At 40.7% G+C, this 19,317-nt stretch overlaps 1 protein-coding gene across 1 annotated transcript; it reads right to left on the reverse strand.

The window, feature by feature from the left end:
- Positions 1-11,131: 11,131 nt before the first annotated feature.
- Positions 11,132-15,092, reverse strand: LOC311080502 (uncharacterized protein). The gene is made up of 2 exons (XM_084110495.1): positions 14,616-15,092; positions 11,132-12,976 (listed from the first exon to the last, which is right to left on the reverse strand). The coding sequence occupies exons 1-2, from the start codon at positions 14,805-14,807 to the stop codon at positions 12,374-12,376; spliced, it is 795 nt and encodes a 264-aa protein (XP_083966621.1). The 5' UTR covers positions 14,808-15,092; the 3' UTR covers positions 11,132-12,373.
- Between the last annotated feature and the right edge of the window lie 4,225 nt (positions 15,093-19,317).

Consider the following 19,317-nt stretch of genomic DNA (forward strand, 5'->3'; position numbering starts at 1 on the left):
TATTTGTCAACTTAGAGATATTTTAAATAGTTAAATCTAAATATTAAATGTTAAACCTAAATGTTAAATCTAAATGCTAAATCTAAATGTTAAATCTAAATCTAAATGTTGAATCTAAATGTTAAATCTAAATGTTGAATCTAAATGTTAAATCTAAATGTTAAATCTAAATCTAAATGTTGAATCTAAATGTTAAATCTAAATGTTGAATCTAAATGTTAAATCTAAATGTTAAATCTAAATCTAAATGTTGAATCTAAATGTTAAATCTAAATCTAAATGTTGAATCTAAATGTTAAATCTAAATCTTGAATCTAAATGTTGAATCTAAATGTTGAATCTAAATGTTAAATCTAAATCTAAATGTTGAATCTAAATGTTAAATCTAAATGTTGAATCTAAATGTTAAATCTAAATGTTAAATCTAAATCTAAATGTTGAATCTAAATGTTAAATCTAAATCTAAATGTTGAATCTAAATGTTAAATCTAAATGTTGAATCTAAATGTTAAATCTAAATGTTGAATCTAAATGTTAAATCTAAATCTAAATGTTGAATCTAAATGTTAAATCTAAATGTTGAATCTAAATGTTAAATCTAAATGTTGAATCTAAATGTTAAATCTAAATGTTGAATCTAAATGTTAAATCTAAATCTAAATGTTTAATCTAAATCTAAATCTAAATGTTGAATCTAAATGTTTCGGGTGAAACTTGAATTTGCATATTAGTTAAATATTTAGTTTCACCCGAAACATTTAGATTCAACATTTAGATTTAGATTTAACATTTAGATTCAACATTTAGATTTAGATTTAGATTTAACATTTAGATTCAACATTTAGATTTAGATTTAACATTTAGATTTAGATTTAACATTTAGATTTAATATTTAGATTTAACATTTAGATTTAGATTTAACATTTAGATGTAACATTTAACATTTAGGTGTAACATTTAATATTTAGATTTAACTATTTAAAATATCTCTAAGTTGACAAATATTGTTGTAAATGTGCTAAAAAGTGACCGTCAAAAATTCATACCAGTTTTTTAAACATTGTTTGAAGCTAAATGTGACAAAATGTTGCTGTTATTTTCAGCGTGAGCCGCTTTACAAACGGCATCCCATGTATATATATAGTGCTTTTGAAAATATGAAAAATGTGTAATGTAAATAATTAAAAAATATATATTACAATATATTTTTCTCTACATATGTGTGTTTATGTTGCATGAATAAATATGTCTGCATTATATTACACATGCAGTACCATATCTGATCACATATACATTTATATATAATGAAGTGTATTACTGAATAAAATTACATACATTATGATATATTAGTAAATAAATTGTCACATATTTTTCGATATATAAAAAGCAGCAATTCCCTATGTATTATTTAATATATTGTAATATATTAACACAACATATGTCACAACACAATATGTATATTTTCAAATATACTGTTAAACCATTTCATATATTGATCATTCACATATAGGGAATTATATATTTTCATAAGGGTAGTCTGTATCACATCATGTCAGTTCATCTTTAATAACTAAAAGTGAAGTAAAATAAACAACCATGTCTTACCTAGATATATTCAGGAGATTTCTGCAGCGCTGTGCTCATGGCATGAGAACGTCTGCAGTCTTGCTTGATTTCTTCTCTCGTTCTGACTGTGTTTTTGCTCTTTCTTCTCTTTTCTACTGCTGGTTTCTGGTTTATCTGCTGGTTTGATCTCAGATCTCACATGTAAGCTCTGACTGTGGTTTCAGTAAGAAAAACGGATAATATCTACTTAAACCATCTTTACTTAAATGTTTAAAAGCTTTAAGTGAAATTATATAGTACCTCTGTAAATGTAGTGTAGAAAAATTAAGTCTTTCACCATGATTTTCTGTTATTCATTAAGTTTTTTTATTAAGTTTTATTATCATATTGGGAATTTGTCCTCTGCATTTAATCCATCCAAGTTAGTGCACACACATTAGGAGAAGTGAGTAGTGACATTACCTATCATTCTTGAGAATTGAACCTGCGACCTTTGGGTTACAAGTCTGACTCTCTAACCATTAGGCCCCCAATAGAGAAAAGATCATATTAATATAATAGACACAGACTTGTAGTGGAAATAACATTAATTGACATACCCTTGACGTTTAATTGATGTAAAAAGGCCTATCACTGAAACCACAGTCAGAATTTGTGAGCTGAGAACTGCAACCACACACAGTTCAAAACCACCAGATAAAACCACCAGAAACCAGTGGAAGAGCAACACATTCTCACTCTAAAGAAGGGCCACTTTCTTCAAATGTATATTTATTATAATGATGCATACAGTTAGTGTTGGCGGTATGGTTCTGTTATGGGCAAATCCATGCGCCCGTCTATGCAGCCATGCCTGAACAGAGCGGCGAGAGCAGCAAGTAAAACCCCCTGGGGTAACTTAACACATCCAGTAATCATGCATACATAATTACAGTCACAGTTTACATGATTGTTGTAAACAAGCCAAAATACATGAAAGATGATACAATGAAATTAACTATGACAGTAATGAACATAATTGATTATATTACAGATTCAGCTAGGTGGAGCTGGGGATGGAGGGGGAGTTAGATGCAGTGTGCAGATAAGCAATAGAGAGGCTGAAACAATGGGGATTTAAAGGAAACGCTGAGATGAGTGTCACAACTGGATTGGTAAACGTCAGGAACTGACTGTCAGCTGGTGCAAGCTTGACTGATGTGGCCAGCCTGAACTAATGTGAAGCTCAATATTGGCAAATTGGTGGCTAATTCATATAAATTTGTATGATTTCAATGCTTGCTTACCTTTAAAAAATTTTTTTTACAATTCACATTGTACAAATTCATCACCTACCGCATAAATTTCCTATTTTTCAGTGAGATTTCAGTTTTTTCCTAATTGCTTTATCTTCAATTTCAAATATTTTTTTTCTCAAACCAGTAAATTCAGATCTCTGATCTCAGTTTACACCAGATTTGAATTTCTTATTCTTTTAATAAAAGTGCACATGGCACATGAATAAAGAGTAAGTACATTTGTCTACAGTTTGCACAATAACTAAAAGCACGTGACTTGCTGATCAAAACTGATGGGCTGATTCTTAGTGAAATTGCCATGCTCATCACATCTTATAAACATTCATTCAGAATTCATGTCACACTGACGTTCTGTTGGCAAGAATCATCTAAGTTTAAGGAAAAAATATAGCATTGTAATACATAGAAAGAGGGAACCTGTTGTATGACGCCGCTGAAGGATCTGAAGGGTTTCAATAACAACCTGTTTTAATTTAAGTTTCATTTTCTTTATTATTTTAAAGATTATTTTCTTTGTTTTTAAAGACAACGTAAAAAATGAGACATACTCTCCTGATAATGTTGACATTGATTATACATTGACTTGTAGTCGACAGGATCATCACCTGCCTTATGTCCTGCTCCCTGATTACTGCTTTATCAGGTAATCATTCATATTCATGAATCTGTATTCAATTTGAGGAATGTAACTGATCTCCATTCAGTTTAGCCTGTTCCTGCTGAAACACAATAACAAAAAACTACATCTTCTGTTTAGGAGAAAGTGACTGACATGGCTATTTTGTGATATTTAATGAGATAAAGGTCTACAAAAGGTGAATCTGCAGCTTTACAGAAATTTTCATTGGAAAAAAAACTAAGCTCTTTTATTATAAAGGATAAACTTGTCATATGAACACTATGTAGTTTAAAGGTGCCATAGAATGGATTATTTTATTATTTTATAATGTTTCCTGGGGTGCCCTTATAATGTTAGTATGTTTTTTAGATCAAAATTTGTTATAATTTAGAAATAAAAGGCATATTTCCTAGCCTGATTTCATCCATTGATTTGAACACTCTGTTTGAAGGGGCGTGTCTGCTGTGAGACTTCAGTGTTGTTGCCCACTGCTGTGATTGGCTGACATGCTTGCATATGAAATATCTGGCATTACATGTAGAGCTATCTGGAAAACTTTTACTATTACAGCTTTTATATGTTTTTACTATTACAGCTATCGGGATTAACGAATCATGAGAAGTTTTTTTTTAAGTATTTAGATCTATTCCCATCACATAAAAGGTTTCAGTGATGAGCACTGAGCAGATGACAGCCTGTTGATCGCGTGAATGAAGATCTTATCACTGCAACGCGATATACTGATGCATAAACAGTGTTGAACGACTTTGAAAGAAAGATTATCTGTCTGAATTTGAACAATTACACATCAGAAATTCACATAACCCACTGGTTCTCCAGAGGCTCGGATGAAGGAGCAAAAAAATATTTTTGTGTTCATTTGTACAACCAAACACTGAGCAACTGCCATGCTTCGTTCGCTCGTTTGCAAGCCATGATGTCTCTCGAGGAAAAAACAATATCGCGCTGGATCTAGATAACACAATGTAAATTATCGTTAATAAAATCCCTACTTGCCGCTTGCGGGAATATAACGTTAGTTGAAATTGCCCCCTTCGTCCGTTTGAGACGCCGAGAGAAGCCTGGCTGCTTGATATTGTTGTAACAGTCCGTGGTGAAATGGGCAGAGCAACTAAACAACTTCGAATTAAACTGTAGCGGTATCCGATTATAGATAGATAGATTATAGATAGATCTGCCATTTTCCCTATGATCCTCCTCCTGCTTGTTTCTTCACCTGCAGAACTTCTGATGATTCGGCTGTGCAGTTTCGCCTGGCACTGAGCATGGGCTGACATATGCAAATTTTTAGAGGCGTACATATTAATGATCCCATTGGTTTCGTCACAGTTGGTGTTATGTGGAGATTCGCCCGTTTTTCAGGGGTGTTTTTCAAAAACGAGATTTAAATAAGAAAGAGAAAACTATGGTGTTTGAGACTCACTGTATGTCATGTCCATGTACTGAACTCTTGTTATTTAACTATGCCAAGATAAATTCAATTTCACATTCTATGGCACCTTTAATGGAAAATTAACTGAAATTTATAGTAATGGCCATAGTACAGAGGTGTTTATTCCGTTCCAGTGAGAGACATTCCCAAGGCCGCTCCCTTGAGAGAAATTCCAGAGACCAACCCAGAGAGCACTTCACGGTCCATAATGGTTCTGGCTCTGACATGTATATGTGACTAAGACACACACAGATCCGCTCGAGCCCCTGACCAGAGTCCAGTGATGGGTTCAGACACAGACCAGAGTCCAGTTATGGCTCCAGCCCCTGGCCAGAGTCCAGAGATGGCTCCAGCCCCAGACCAGAGTCCAATTACGACTCCAGCCCCTGACCAGAGTCCAGTGACGACTCCAGCCCCTGACCAGAGTCTTAGTGAGGGCTCCAGCCCCTGACCAGAGTCCAGTGATGACCCCAGCCCCTGACCAGAGTCCAGTGATGACTCCAGCCCCTGACCAGAGTCCAGTGATGACTCCAGCCCCTGACCAGAGTGCAGTGATGACTCCAGCCCCTGACCAGAGTCCAGTGATGACCCCAGCCCCTGACCAGAGTCCAGTGATGACCCCAGCCCATGACCAGAGTCCAGTGATGGCTCCAGCCCCAGACCAGAGTCCAGTTACGACTCCAGCCCCTGACCAGAGTCCAGTGATGACCCCAGCCCATGACCAGAATCCAGTGATGACTCCAGCCCCTGACCAGAGTCCAGTTACGACTCCAGCCCCTGACCAGAGTCCAGTGATGACCCCAGCCCCTAACCAGAGTCCAGTGATGACCCCAGCACCTGACCAGAGTCCAGTGATGGCTCCAGCCCAGCCCCTGACCAGAGTCCAGTTATGGCTCCAAACCCTGACCAGAGTCCAGTGATGGCTCCAGCCCAGCCCCTGACCAGAGTCCAGTGATGACTCCAGCCCCAGACCAGAGTCCAGTTATGACTCCAGCCCCTGACCAGAGTCCAGTGATGACCCCAGCCCCTGACCAGAGTCCAGTGATGACCCCAGCCCATGACCAGAGTCCAGTGATGGCTCCAGCCCCAGACCAGAGTCCAGTTACGACTCCAGCCCCTGACCAGAGTCCAGTGATGACCCCAGCCCATGACCAGAATCCAGTGATGACTCCAGCCCCAGACCAGAGTCCAGTTACGACTCCAGCCCCTGACCAGAGTCCAGTGATGACCCCAGCCCCTAACCAGAGTCCAGTGATGACCCCAGCACCTGACCAGAGTCCAGTGAAGGCTCCAGCCCCTGACCAGAGTCCAGTTATGGCTCCAAACTCTGACCAGAGTCCAGTGATGGCTCCAGCCCCTGACCAGAGTCCAGTTATGGCTCCAAACCCTGACCAGAGTCCAGTGATGGCTCCAGCCCAGCCCCTGACCAGAGTTCAGTGATGACCCCAGCCCCTGACCAGAGTCCAGTGACGGCTCCAGCCCCTGACCAGAGTCCAGTGATGACCCCAGCCACTGACCAGAGTCCAGTGACGGCTCCAGCCCCTGACCAGAGTCCAGTGATGACCCCAGCCACTGACCAGAGTCCATTTACGACTCCAGCCCCTGACCAGAGTCCAGTGATGACCCCAGCCACTGACCAGAGTCCAGTGACGACTCGAGCCCCTGACCAGAGTCCAGTGATGACCCCAGCCCATGACCAGAGTCCAGTGATGGCTCCAGCCCATGACCAGAGTCCAGTGATGGCTCCAGCCCCTGACCAGAGTCCAGTTACGACTCCAGTCCCTGACCAGAGTCCAGTGATGGCTCCAGCCCAGCCCCTGACCAGAGTCCAGTGATGGCTCCAGCCCAGCCCCTGACCAGAGTTCAGTGATGACCCCAGCCCCTGACCAGAGTCCAGTGACGGCTCCAGCCCCTGACCAGAGTCCAGTGATGACCCCAGCCACTGACCAGAGTCCATTTACGACTCCAGCCCCTGACCAGAGTCCAGTGATGACCCCAGCCACTGACCAGCGTCCAGTGACGACTCCAGCCCCTGACCAGAGTCTAGTGATGGCTCCAGCCCATGACCAGAGTCCAGTGATGGCTCCAGCCCCTGACCAGAGTCCAGTTATGACTCCAGTCCCTGACCAGAGTCTTAGTGAGGGCTCCAGCCCCTGACCAGAGTCTTAGTGAGGGCTCCAGCCCCTGACCAGAGTCCAGTGATGACCCCAGCCCCTGACCAGAGTCCAGTGATGACTCCAGCCCCTGACCAGAGTCCAGTGATGACTCCAGCCCCTGACTAGAGTCCAGTGATGACCCCAGCCCCTGACCAGAATCCAGTGATGACTCCAGCCCCAGACCAGAGTCCAGTTACGACTCCAGCCCCTGACCAGAGTCCAGTGATGACCCCAGCCCCTGACCAGAGTCCAGTGAAGGCTCCAGCCCCTGACCAGAGTCCAGTTATGGCTCCAAACCCTGACCAGAGTCCAGTGATGGCTCCAGCCCCTGACCAGAGTCCAGTTATGGCTCCAAACCCTGACCAGAGTCCAGTTATGGCTCCAAACCCTGACCAGAGTCCAGTGATGGCTCCAGCCCAGCCCCTGACCAGAGTCCAGTGATGACCCCAGCCCCTGACCAGAGTCCAGTGACGGCTCCAGCCCCTGACCAGAGTCCAGTGATGACCCCAGCCACTGACCAGAGTCCATTTACGACTCCAGCCCCTGACCAGAGTCCATTTACGACTCCAGCCCCTGACCAGAGTCCAGTGATGACCCCAGCCACTGACCAGAGTCCAGTGACGACTCAAGCCCCTGACCAGAGTCTAGTGATGGCTCCAGCCCATGACCAGAGTCCAGTGATGGCTCCAGCCCCTGACCAGAGTCCAGTTACGACTCCAGTCCCTGACCAGAGTTTTAGTGAGGGCTCCAGCCCCTGACCAGAGTCTTAGTGAGGGCTTCAGCCCCTGACCAGAGTCTAGTGTTGACTCCAGCCCCTGACCAGAGTCCAGTTACGACTCCAGTCCCTGACCAGAGTCTTAGTGAGGGCTCCAGTCCCTGACCAGAGTCTTAGTGAGGGCTCCAGCCCCTGACCAGAGTCTAGTGATGACCCCAGCCCCTGACCAGAGTCCAGTGATGGCTCCAGCCCCCTCCCTGGGGGCTGGAGAACTACAGGCAACTCCTTATCTCCCTGAATAGCCGGTGTATCCCTGGATCCCTGAAAATACTATGCAAGTCAATGGGTGCCGTCAACTGTCTGGTTACCAACATTCTTTTACAGAAGAAAGAAACTCATACAGGTTTGGAACAACATGAGGGTGAGTAAATTACCTGCGAAAAACGCAGAAAATCAAACCCAATCCAAATTTTTTTATGACGGACAAAAGTTTCGTTGGCCTTGTGTAAAAGTGATTGACAAAACATGAGATTGTATTCAGTTTTTAACGTGCGAAAATGTCAGATGTGAATTTCAGTGTGCAAGGACCTTAACACTCACAGTACTGCTACACTCCCTGTAGCGCTGGGACTATAAGACATCATACTAATGTTATGTTCATTGTATTATAAATACAAAACCTATGTAATTGTATACTGTAATCAGGGCCGGACTGGGACACAATTTCAGGCCGGGAAATCCTACACCCATCTAGGCCATCCTATGCACCCAAATAAAATTTAGAAACACGGACAACCCTATTTTTACCTAAATTACATTTATTGGTCTAAATCCTTAGGCTGGGGCCATGTAAAATAATTAAAGGCTTTCTCTTGAACGGTATCCTCACTTCCCTTTTCCTTCTCTTCATTTTATTTTATTTTTTTATTTAATTTTTTTTTTTTTTATTTGTATAGCGCTTTTCACAATACATATTGTTTCAAAGCAGCTTTACAGAAAGTGCATTTCAGGAATGTACATAGAGAAATACAGTTAGTTAATCATGTATTGATTTAGGGCATAAACATATCGCCAGCGTCGAGTCGTCTCTTCACGGGCGTCGAGTCGTCTCTTCACGGGCGTCGAGTCGTCTCTTTCACGGGTGTTGGGGCATCTGTAGTTTCCATGGGAGGCTGGATACAAACTGGAGCTGACAATCTGTATTTACCTCGGGACTAGCGTCCCGAGATAACAACAGAAAAGCAGATGGGAAATAATTAGCGTAGCTGCTGTTCATAATATTAATGCATTCAATCTGATTCAACTGTAGTATAAAAGGTAAGTATTATGTGAATGCTTGGCTAAAGAGATGCGTCTTTAATCTAGTTTTAAACTGGGACAGCGAGTCTGAGACTCGAACAATATCAGGAAGGCCATTCCAGAGTTTAGGAGCTAAATGTGAAAACGCCCTCCCTCCTTTAGTGGACTTAGATATCCTAGGAATGACCAGAAGCCTCGAATTTAGTGATCTTAAAGAGCGCGATGGATTGTAGGGCGATAGAAGATCCGTTAAATACACTGGAGCTAAACCATTTAGGGCTTTATAGGTCAGTAGTTATACTTTGTAATTGATACGGAACTTTATAGGTAACCAGTGTAGAGACGATAGAATTGGTGTTATATGATCATATTTTCTTGATCTAGTAAGAACTCTAGCGACTGCATTTTGCACTAACTGTAGCTTGTTAATTGAGGATGCAGGACAACCAGCTAATAAAGCATTACAGTAATCTAGTCTCGAGGTCATGAATGCATGAACTAACTTTTCTGCATCAGAAACAGATAGCATATTACGTAGCTTAGCAATGTTTCTAAGGTGGAAAAAGGCTGTTCTTGTAACATATGAAATATGATTTTCAAAAGACAAGTTGCAATCGAGTATAACACCCAGGTCTTTTACTGTAGAGGATAAAGTAACAGGACATCCTTCTAAATTAAAGTTGTATTGTAAGAGCGTTTGTGGGCAGTTTTTTGGACTAATAAGTAATACCTCCGTTTTATCTGAATTTAATAGCAGAAAATTACACGTCATCCAGTATTTTATATCTTTAACACACTCTGTCAATTTAGATAATTTAGTGTTTTCATCTGGTCGTGATGAAATATATAATTGAGTGTCATCCGCATAACAGTGGAAATTAATTCCATGTTTTCTTATAATATTACCAAGTGGCAGCATATATATTGAGAATAGCAGAGGGCCTAACACAGATCCTTGCGGCACTCCATAGTTTACTGGAGTTATGATCGATTTTTCCCCATTTAAACAGACAAAATGGTAGCGGTCAGATAAGAACGATCTGAACCAGTTTAATGCCTGTCCCTGAACACCAGTGTAGTTTTGTAGTCTATCTAAGAGTATTTTGTGATCTACAGTGTCGAACGCAGCACTAAGATCGAGTAAAACTAGTATTGAGATACAGCCTTGGTCAGAAGCTAGAAGTAAATCATTTGTGATTTTAACGAGCGCAGTTTCAGTGCTATGGTGCGGTCTGAATCCTGACTGAAATTTTTCATAGATATCATTTTCTTGCAAGAAAGAGCTCAGTTGAGCTGACACCACTTTTTTATAGTATTTTAGACATAAATGGAAGATTTGAAATCGGTCTGTAATTTGCTAGGTTATTATGATCTAATTGTGGTTTCTTAATAAGAGGTTTTATAACTGCCAACTTGAATATTCTTGGAACATGACCTAAAGATAAAGACGAGTTAATAATATTGAGAAGAGGCTCTGCCACTACAGGTAACACTTCTTTCAGTAGTGGGTATTGGATCTAATAAACATGTTGTTGTTTTAGATGAAGTGATAAGTTTATTTAGCTCTTCCTGTCCTATAGTAGTAAAGCGGTGTAGTTGTTCTTGAGGGATAATTGAGGCTGAATCATAAGACACCATTAAAGATTGTACATTTACAATTGTGTTTCTGATGCTTTCTATTTTCTCAGTGAAGAAATTCATTAAATCATTACTACTAAACTGTAACGGAATATTTTGCTCAGGTAACGTCTGTTTATTTGTTAGTCTAGCCACGGTGTTAAATAAAAACCTTGGATTATTTTGGTTATTTTCTATTAGTTTGCGGAGATGCTCAGCCCTGGCTGCTTTTAGGGCCTTTTTATAACGTGACATACTGTCTTTCCACGCGATTCTAAAGACCTCTAAATTTGTTTGTTTCCATTTACACTCTAAATTACGAGTTTCTCTCTTGATAACATGCGTAGCACTGTTGTACCATGGTGCTTTCGTTTTCTCTCTAACCTTTTTTTAATCTAATTGGTGCAACAATGTCTAATGTACTAGAGAAAATGGTGCTCATAGTGCTAGTCATTTCCTCTAGTTCATCTGTTTGTTTGGGTTCACTGAGCAGCTGAGATAGATCAGGTAAGCTATTTGAGAATCTATCTATAGTTGTTGGAAGGATTGTTCTGCCTGGGCGATAGCGTGGCGCAACATGACAAATTTCAGCAGTACGTAGTATGCAAGTGACCATGTAATGGTCAGTGACTTCATCACTTTGCGGTATAATATCTATATCGGTTGGATTGGTTGGATCGGTTGGATTGGTTCCATGTGATATGGATAGTTGTTGGAAGGATTTGTTGTAAGGATTGTTGGAAGGATTGTTCTGCCTGGTCGATAGCGTGGCGCAACATGACAAATTTCAGCAGTACGTAGTATGTAAGTGACCATGTAATGGTCAGTGACTTCATCACTTTGCGGTATAATATCTATATCGGTTGGATTGGTTCCATGTGATATAATTAAATCTAGTGTATGATTAAGACGATGAGTGGGACCAGTGACGTTTTGCTTGACCCCAAAGGAGTTTAATAAATCTGTAAACGCAGCCCCTAACGCATCATTTGTGTTATCTACGTGTATGTTAAAATCTCCAACAATTAATGCTTTATCGACATTGACCAATAGATCTGAGAGAAAGTCTGCAAACTCTTTTAGGAAATCAGCGTAAGGCCCAGGCGGTCTATATACGGTAGCCAAGGTTAGAGATAATAGGGATTTCTTTCTTACATCTAATAGAGTAACATTTAGCACAAGTACTTCAAACGAATTAAACCTGTGACCTGTTTTCTGGGTAACATTAAGAAAATCTCTATAGATTGTTGCAACACCACCGCCACGACCAATCAGACGGGGCTCATGCTTATAACAGTATCCAGGAGGAGTAGACTCATTAAGACCGAAATAATCATTTGGTTTAAGCCAGGTTTCAGTAAGGCAAAGTATATCGAAACTATTATCTGTGACCATTTCATTTACAATAACCGCCTTAGGTGTGAGTGATCTAATGTTTAGAAGACCTAGCTTTATAAATTGTTTTTGTACACTAATATTGAGATTTTCTGGTTTAATCACAATTAGATTTTTCCTAGATTCTACAGTAGATTTAATGTTTGACCTCACTAAACGAGGAATAGACACAGTTTCAATATAATGTTCTACATTGGTACTTATATCAATTAAGTTTGGACAGCAAAGAGTGTGATTTGGACTTTGACTTACTAGTCATATGGCGTGTAGCGTCTTGGAGATGTTGTCCGACAGAATAGCCGCACCGATTCTGCTGGGGTGAAGGCCATCAGCGCGGAAGAGCCTAGGTCGCTCCCAGTACAGATTCCAATTATTTACAAAGAGCAGTTTCTGTTCATTACACCATGACATTAACCATTCATTTAGAGCAAATAATCTACTGAACCTTTCATGTCCTAGTCGGTACGTGGGAAGCGGTCCAGACACGATGATCGTTGTTTCAGGCGATGTGCTGCGTACCGTCTCGATCAGGCTCCTGTAGTCCTTCTTCAGAACCTCCGACTGCCGCAGCCTGATGTCGTTCGTTCCCGCGTGCAGTACGACAGCTCCGATGCGCTCGTCACCGTTCAGGATCTCGGGGACCTGCGCAGCGACATCAAGAACAGGAGCACCAGGAAAGCAGTGAGTGCGCACCTTACCTTTACCTGAGGAAGCGTGGACATGCCGGACGATGGAACTGCCGATGATCACAGCGTCGCGTTCCGTCTCGCGTAGAGGGGATAAGCGGTTCCGTGTGGAGATCTCGAAGGCCGGGAGGGGCGGAGAGGTCCTTGCTCTGGTCCGGGCTCGCGTCTTCCGCTGTGGAATCAGGGTCCATGTAGGGGTGGGCGATAAATCGATTTTATCGATTAATTCGAATGTGCAGTTTACGTCGATTTTTTTGAATGAAAATCGGTTTTCTCTTTAACATTCACCGACGCTCCCCTCTGGGCTCCCGTAGCTCCGAACGGGCTCAGCTCTTCCCCCACGCGTTAGGCATAGAGATACACAAACAACACGGCAAGAGCGCGGCAGCACAAACACACCCGCCAAAAAACAACCTACAGTCTTACAAACTGAATCCGCAGAGCCGTCAACTCTCACGAATTCACCGTGAGACTCACGCAATCGTCACTTTTTAAACGCTCTCAGGCCACACATCCATTTTCTCACGCAGAGAAAAGTCGCGAAGCAAAGAGGACACTGACACCGACAGACAAGACAGAGAAGGTTACTATTGCTATGAAACAAATTCTCAGCTCTCAGATTCTGTCGATTTAATCACGAAATTCAAACAATAAACACCGTTTTGGCGCTTGACAGATCGATGACAGAGTTCAAGCGGCACGTGAACCGATCATCTGTAACTCTTTACTACTAGTTAATAGTAGGCTAAATAAACACGAATGATCAATAGGTAATTTGAAAGATACAGTTCAACTTACCGAAATGAAATAAAATCGATCGATCTGTGTTTTTCAACTGCGGAAAGAGGTCTATAATAACAGCTAGAGGAAAATACGTCATGTAAAGTTACTTTTACCTCTGGAAAGCCCATTAATGACCATAGCACGTTAGTTGGACTTTAAAATAATTGCTGTAGAGAGTAGTATTTTGCTAAATATGATAACTATTATCACATATTTATTATATTTTTACCTATATCATTAAAATATTATAATGTTGAACTTGTTATTATAAAAAAACGCATAATATTTAATTTGAGATGTTATTTTTAACCTTTAATAATAATACCAGCTGACAGGGCTTTAAATTAACATGTAGCCCATCTACTGTACCTAGTATTTATCCAAAGGAATCGATATTGAATCAAGATCAGAATCAAATCACAAGAATTGAATTGAAATTGTGAAAGCAATAGGCTAATAAAAACAGTAGCATACCAGTCATTGTACCATGTAAACATTGTGTTGTCACTAAACTTAATAAAATTCTGTTTAGTTACCAAATGTTTTGACAATCACATTACACTTGATTGTGATGTCAAAAAAAAATTCACGTTCCCCACCAATCCCAATCCACCCATTTCATGTTATGTTATGTTATGTTACATTTTCACTGTTTACAAAGCCAGGGCCTGCCATCTTGTCTTTTTGGCTTGTTGTTTCTGACTTGCACTTTTGTTGCACTTTAACCCCAAGGGGAAAATCCAAATCAAATCCCAGAAGGGAAATTAAAAATTAAACAATTAAAAATTGTTTGAACAATTTCTTTGTCATCTGCAGATTGATTTTAAGTAGGGAAAAAAAAAAAAATCGATTTAAATCGTAAATCGGATTTTTTGTAAAAAAATCGGGGATTTTTTTTTTAGGCCATATCGCCCAGCCCTAGGTCCATGGTGTTGTGTCGGTGCCGGAGTGAATGAAACCAGGGATGATCGCGTCCTGGGCAGAGAAATACACGGAGTAGACGAGGTCGGAGTAAAAAGGTTACTAACCACTGACTTGTGAGCATCTGCGCGTGATGTTTCAAGCGCGGATCGCCGATCTCGCAGTTCGGCCTGTCTCTCTAGTAGGTCGCGGATCTGCTTCTCCACGGATTCCAGCTCTAACTGCACAGAATGCAGCTCGAACGTGTCCTCACCTGCACTCAAAGGTAACGTTAGACACACATCCGTTATATTCGCCATTATAGCAGACGTGCTATAATGGCGAATTATAGCTTTCAGTGATACGGGTGTAAATAAGATGATCGATTGGCGCGACCACGCGTGCAATGCTAGCGGGCTGAGGCTAGTAGCGGAAGTTTGGATATAAGTAGCGATATCAAAGCAATCCGATTGTTTTTTAAAGAGAATAGTATTCCAGATATGTTCACACGCTATAAAAATGAAAAAGTTCGTTTGTAAAAGAGTGTAAAGAAGAAAATCAAGGTTTCTGAATTAATTCGACGGAGCTCCAAACACAACAACGCACTCAGTCCACATATTTTCCCTAATATCTCTATGTCTATCCCTTCCACCAGTATCATCAGCCTCATACCCCAGCCAACACGTTTATGTGGGGCCCATATGGGTTACAAATGGGCAACAGGGGTACAGAGTGGGCATGGGCTCAAAATGGGCTTCTTATCTGGGACCCATATGGGTTACAAATGGGCTACAGGGGTACAGAGTGGACATGGGCTAAAAATGGGCTTCTTATCTGGGGCCCATATGGGTTACAAATGGGCTACAGGGGTACAGAGTGGACATGGGCTCAAAATGGGCATCTTATCTGGGGCCCACTTGGGTCAACTAAGTAGGTCCAACATGGGCAAACCCAGATGGGCTCCCTATGTGAGACCTAGTCAGTTCACTAATGGGAAATGAGTACATACCCAGCCAGCACATGACCGACTTTCAACGTTGAAATATGGTTGAAATAATGTCAGTTTGTTGTTGAAAAAGACAACTTCTAAATCAACGTTGACATTTTTACAAGATCCCCAGCCAACACATGTGGGGCCCAAATGGGCTGATATCAGGGGCTCACCTGGGCTACCCAACTGGGAACCCAGCTAATTTTGGCCGCGGTTTCCGTGGTGGCCCCACGTGTGTTAGCCCAGATGGGTTGATGATGGGCTCTTGATGGGCTCCATATCGGGCCCATATGGGTAACCTAGGTAGCACCCATTTAGGGCCTACAGGAGTCTGCCCACATGGGTTGATGATGGGCTCTTGATGGGCTCCATATCGGGCCCATATGGGTAACCTAGTTAGCACCCATTTAGGGCCTACAGGAGTCTGCCCACATGGGTTGATGATGGGCTCTTGATGGGCTCCATATCGGGCTCATATGGGTAACCTAGGTAGCACCCATTTAGGGCCTACAGGAGTCTGCCCACATGGGTTGATGATGGGCTCTTGATGGGCTCCATATCGGGCCCATATGGGTAACCTAGGTAGCACCCATTTAGGGCCTACAGGAGTCTGCCCACATGGGTTGATGATGGGACCCAGATAGGTCTTATCTAGGGCTCTTATGGGCCACAACGGGTATATATATGGGCTACCATATTTGTCTGTTTGGGTTACCTTATTTTACAGTAAACCCCTAAATACAATCATTACATGTAATCCACTAAACTATACTAAAATGTTAAAGGTATTCAATGAACAGAAAGCAGTAGTTCACTTTTAAAGTTACTTTATTAAGCAAGTACAAGTATCACAAAACAAAAAAAGTAAAAGATTTAAATTAAAACACTTAAAACACTTCTAAATCAACTTTGACATTTTTTACAAGATCTGTACGTTGAAACAACATACAACAGAAATATCTGCCTTTTAACATTATTGTGACAATTAATTAGCATTTCATAATTTTTTTTTATATAACAGCTCTTCAGTGTATATGTTAAAATATAATTATCATTATTAACAATACTAGTTTCAAACCTTTTGCCTTATGTGATTTTGTGTGAATTTACAATTTTGTCTGCTTGCCTAACCGTTTGCATTGCATTATTACATTTGTATTCATACACTGTCATGTCATTTGACTAATTAATTAAATAATAATACAGACTGCAAATAAAACTCAATACACCGATATGTTAACTCGCGCAAACTATTGTTATTGGTTGTTTCGCCGTTTTACTTTGAGCATGATTGGTTAATCTGTCTGTCTTCCAGGAAACTGTCCAATGAGAATGTGCGCGGCTCTGCGCGCCTATTTTAAATTTGAAAATACGTCCATTACTCTCGGTCATTGACTGAGCAGCTGAGCTGCTGCTTGCATTGATTACTCGGTCAGACCTGGATTATTTTATAGCAGCTATGCCTGTTGAATTCTTACATTTTGAGCGAATTTAAGTTGATATCAATGAAGAACAAAAGCTGGAATGTGAACAGAGGAAGTGGTCTGTAAAAATACTGGCGATATCAGGTAAGAAAACATTTTTCAGTCCTTAGCAGTGAGTTAAATTAACGTTTATGGACATGAGTAACGGTCATAGGCTTAATGCAACCTTATAGTGTACGTTAAATAAGTTATCTCTCTGTGTGTTTTTGTACTGCTGTAGCAATATAAGCATGTATTTCAATGTAATTTAGTACCATCTGATATTGCTGTGTTTTGTTGTTGGTAATGTTGTGTGTTTAATGTCAGCTAACGTTAGTTTAAAAACGCATTAGAGGTAAAAAAAGCGTGGGAATGAGTAAAGTGATAAAACAGTCATTTATTCGTTAGAAGTATGTTTACATAACCTCTTCAAACACTGATAACAGTATTGAAAATATATTTGTTTACATTTTTTTTTTTTTTTTTAGATCAAGCATTGGAATAATTTTTTTCTGGGGAGAACACCCAACAGAAAGACCCATTCACCAACTAACTGTTACAGTAAGTGTATTTTACCCACTGTTCAAAAACCTACACTGGGTTTAATAGTATTAATATGATTTTCACCTTTAAAGTAAGACATTTAATGTTACTGATAGAAAGTCTGAGTAACTTTGTTGTCCTTTTGTCTTTCTTCTGCTGAAGTGGCGCACTGAAAGTGGATGCATGTCACCTTCATCAGTCCTTTCTTTAATCACTGGACACCATAAAGGGAAAGACCCTCAGACGTGTCATAATAGGATAAATGGCTGCAGGTAAAATTATTTGATGGTTTGATTTTGGTACCAATTGTTTTTTTTTGGTTTTTTTGTGTGTGTGTGTGTGCTTCCCTTGCTATGATACAGATTTCTGATGGGATTGCCATGCTTAAAGTTTACATTTTTAATCATGTAACAACTAACAGTCTCAAAGATGACATTACTAGGGCTGGATTTATTGGATGGGATGCGCGCTACAATGTTCCATTCATTCATCAACTGAAAACAGGATGAGGATGACTAATCGATTTTTGGGATTTAAGAACTGATATCGTTTCGTAAAAATGAGAATCAATTAAAATCGAGAAATCAATATTTTTTACCCAGCCCTTGACATCACTCAAGTCAAGTCAAGTCAAGTCATTTTCATTTATATAGCGCTTTTAACAATGTAGATTGTCTCAAAGCAGCTTTACAGAGATAAATGTATAATTTAACGTAAGATTGTTTTGGCTTTATAGCGGTTCTTTAATAAAGTTATTTTCCAGCTAAAGTTAGTTTTGATTGATTCGCTTCCGTCGCAACGATCATTTGTTTTTAAATTAGGGCCGCCAAGACGACACCATTCTCTCTACACAGACTTTAAACGCGAACCTGTGAGAAACGCTGATGGCGTTCAGATGCGCATTAAGAACGGGTTCAATAGTTATGTGCGTTTGAATATATGTGTGCAGGTTTGGAATTCCCTACAAACCAAACCTAAACAAATTACTGGTGTTTCCTTATAGTTTTGATTCAGAATTTTATTTTATTTTATCAATTCGGGGTAGATGCGCAAATTGAGTTTTCCCGACGACGCGTTATCTGTAGAGTGGGAAAGGGATCCTCCATAGGGAGAGACTAGTTGGCACTTCAGCACTGCGTTGACACCGGGTCCAGGCGAAGGTCCTTCATCAGATCTGGAAACGGCCTGGATCCGGCAGGCTGCGGGAAAACCTTGGGATAAACAAAGACACTAAAATTAGCGTAGATGCCATTCTTCTCATGATGTAACAAGTACATCAGGATTTATGGGAAGTGTTCCCGGTTCCAGCTGACCTAATCTATGCAGCCTAATATTTAATTATAGAAGTCTATAATGTATTATGTGAACGCTATGTCAAAGAGATGTGTCTTTAATCTAGATTTGAACTGACAGAGTGTGTCTGCTTCCCGGACAATGGTAGGAAGGCTGTTCCAAAGTTTTGGTGCTAAATAGGAAAAGGATCTACCGCCAGCAGTTGATTTAGATATTCTAGGTATTATCAACTGGCCGGAATTTTGAGATCGCAATAGACGTGAAGGAGTATAATGCGTTAAGAGCTCGCTCAAGTACTGCGGAGCTAAACCATTTAGTGCTTTGTAAGTAATCAGCAATATTTTAAAATTGATGCGATGTTTAATAGGGAGCCAGTGCAGTTTTGACAGAACCGGGCTAATATGCTCATACTTCCTGGTTCTGGTAAGAACTCGAGCTGCTGCGTTTTGAACTAGCTGTAGTTTGTTTATTAAGCGTGCAGGGCAACCACCCAGTAGAGCATTACAATAATCTAGCCTTGAGGTCATGAACGCATGGACT

Source organism: Abramis brama, assembly GCF_963993115.1.
Source record: "Abramis brama genome assembly, chromosome: 4".
Taxonomy (NCBI): domain Eukaryota; kingdom Metazoa; phylum Chordata; class Actinopteri; order Cypriniformes; family Leuciscidae; genus Abramis; species Abramis brama.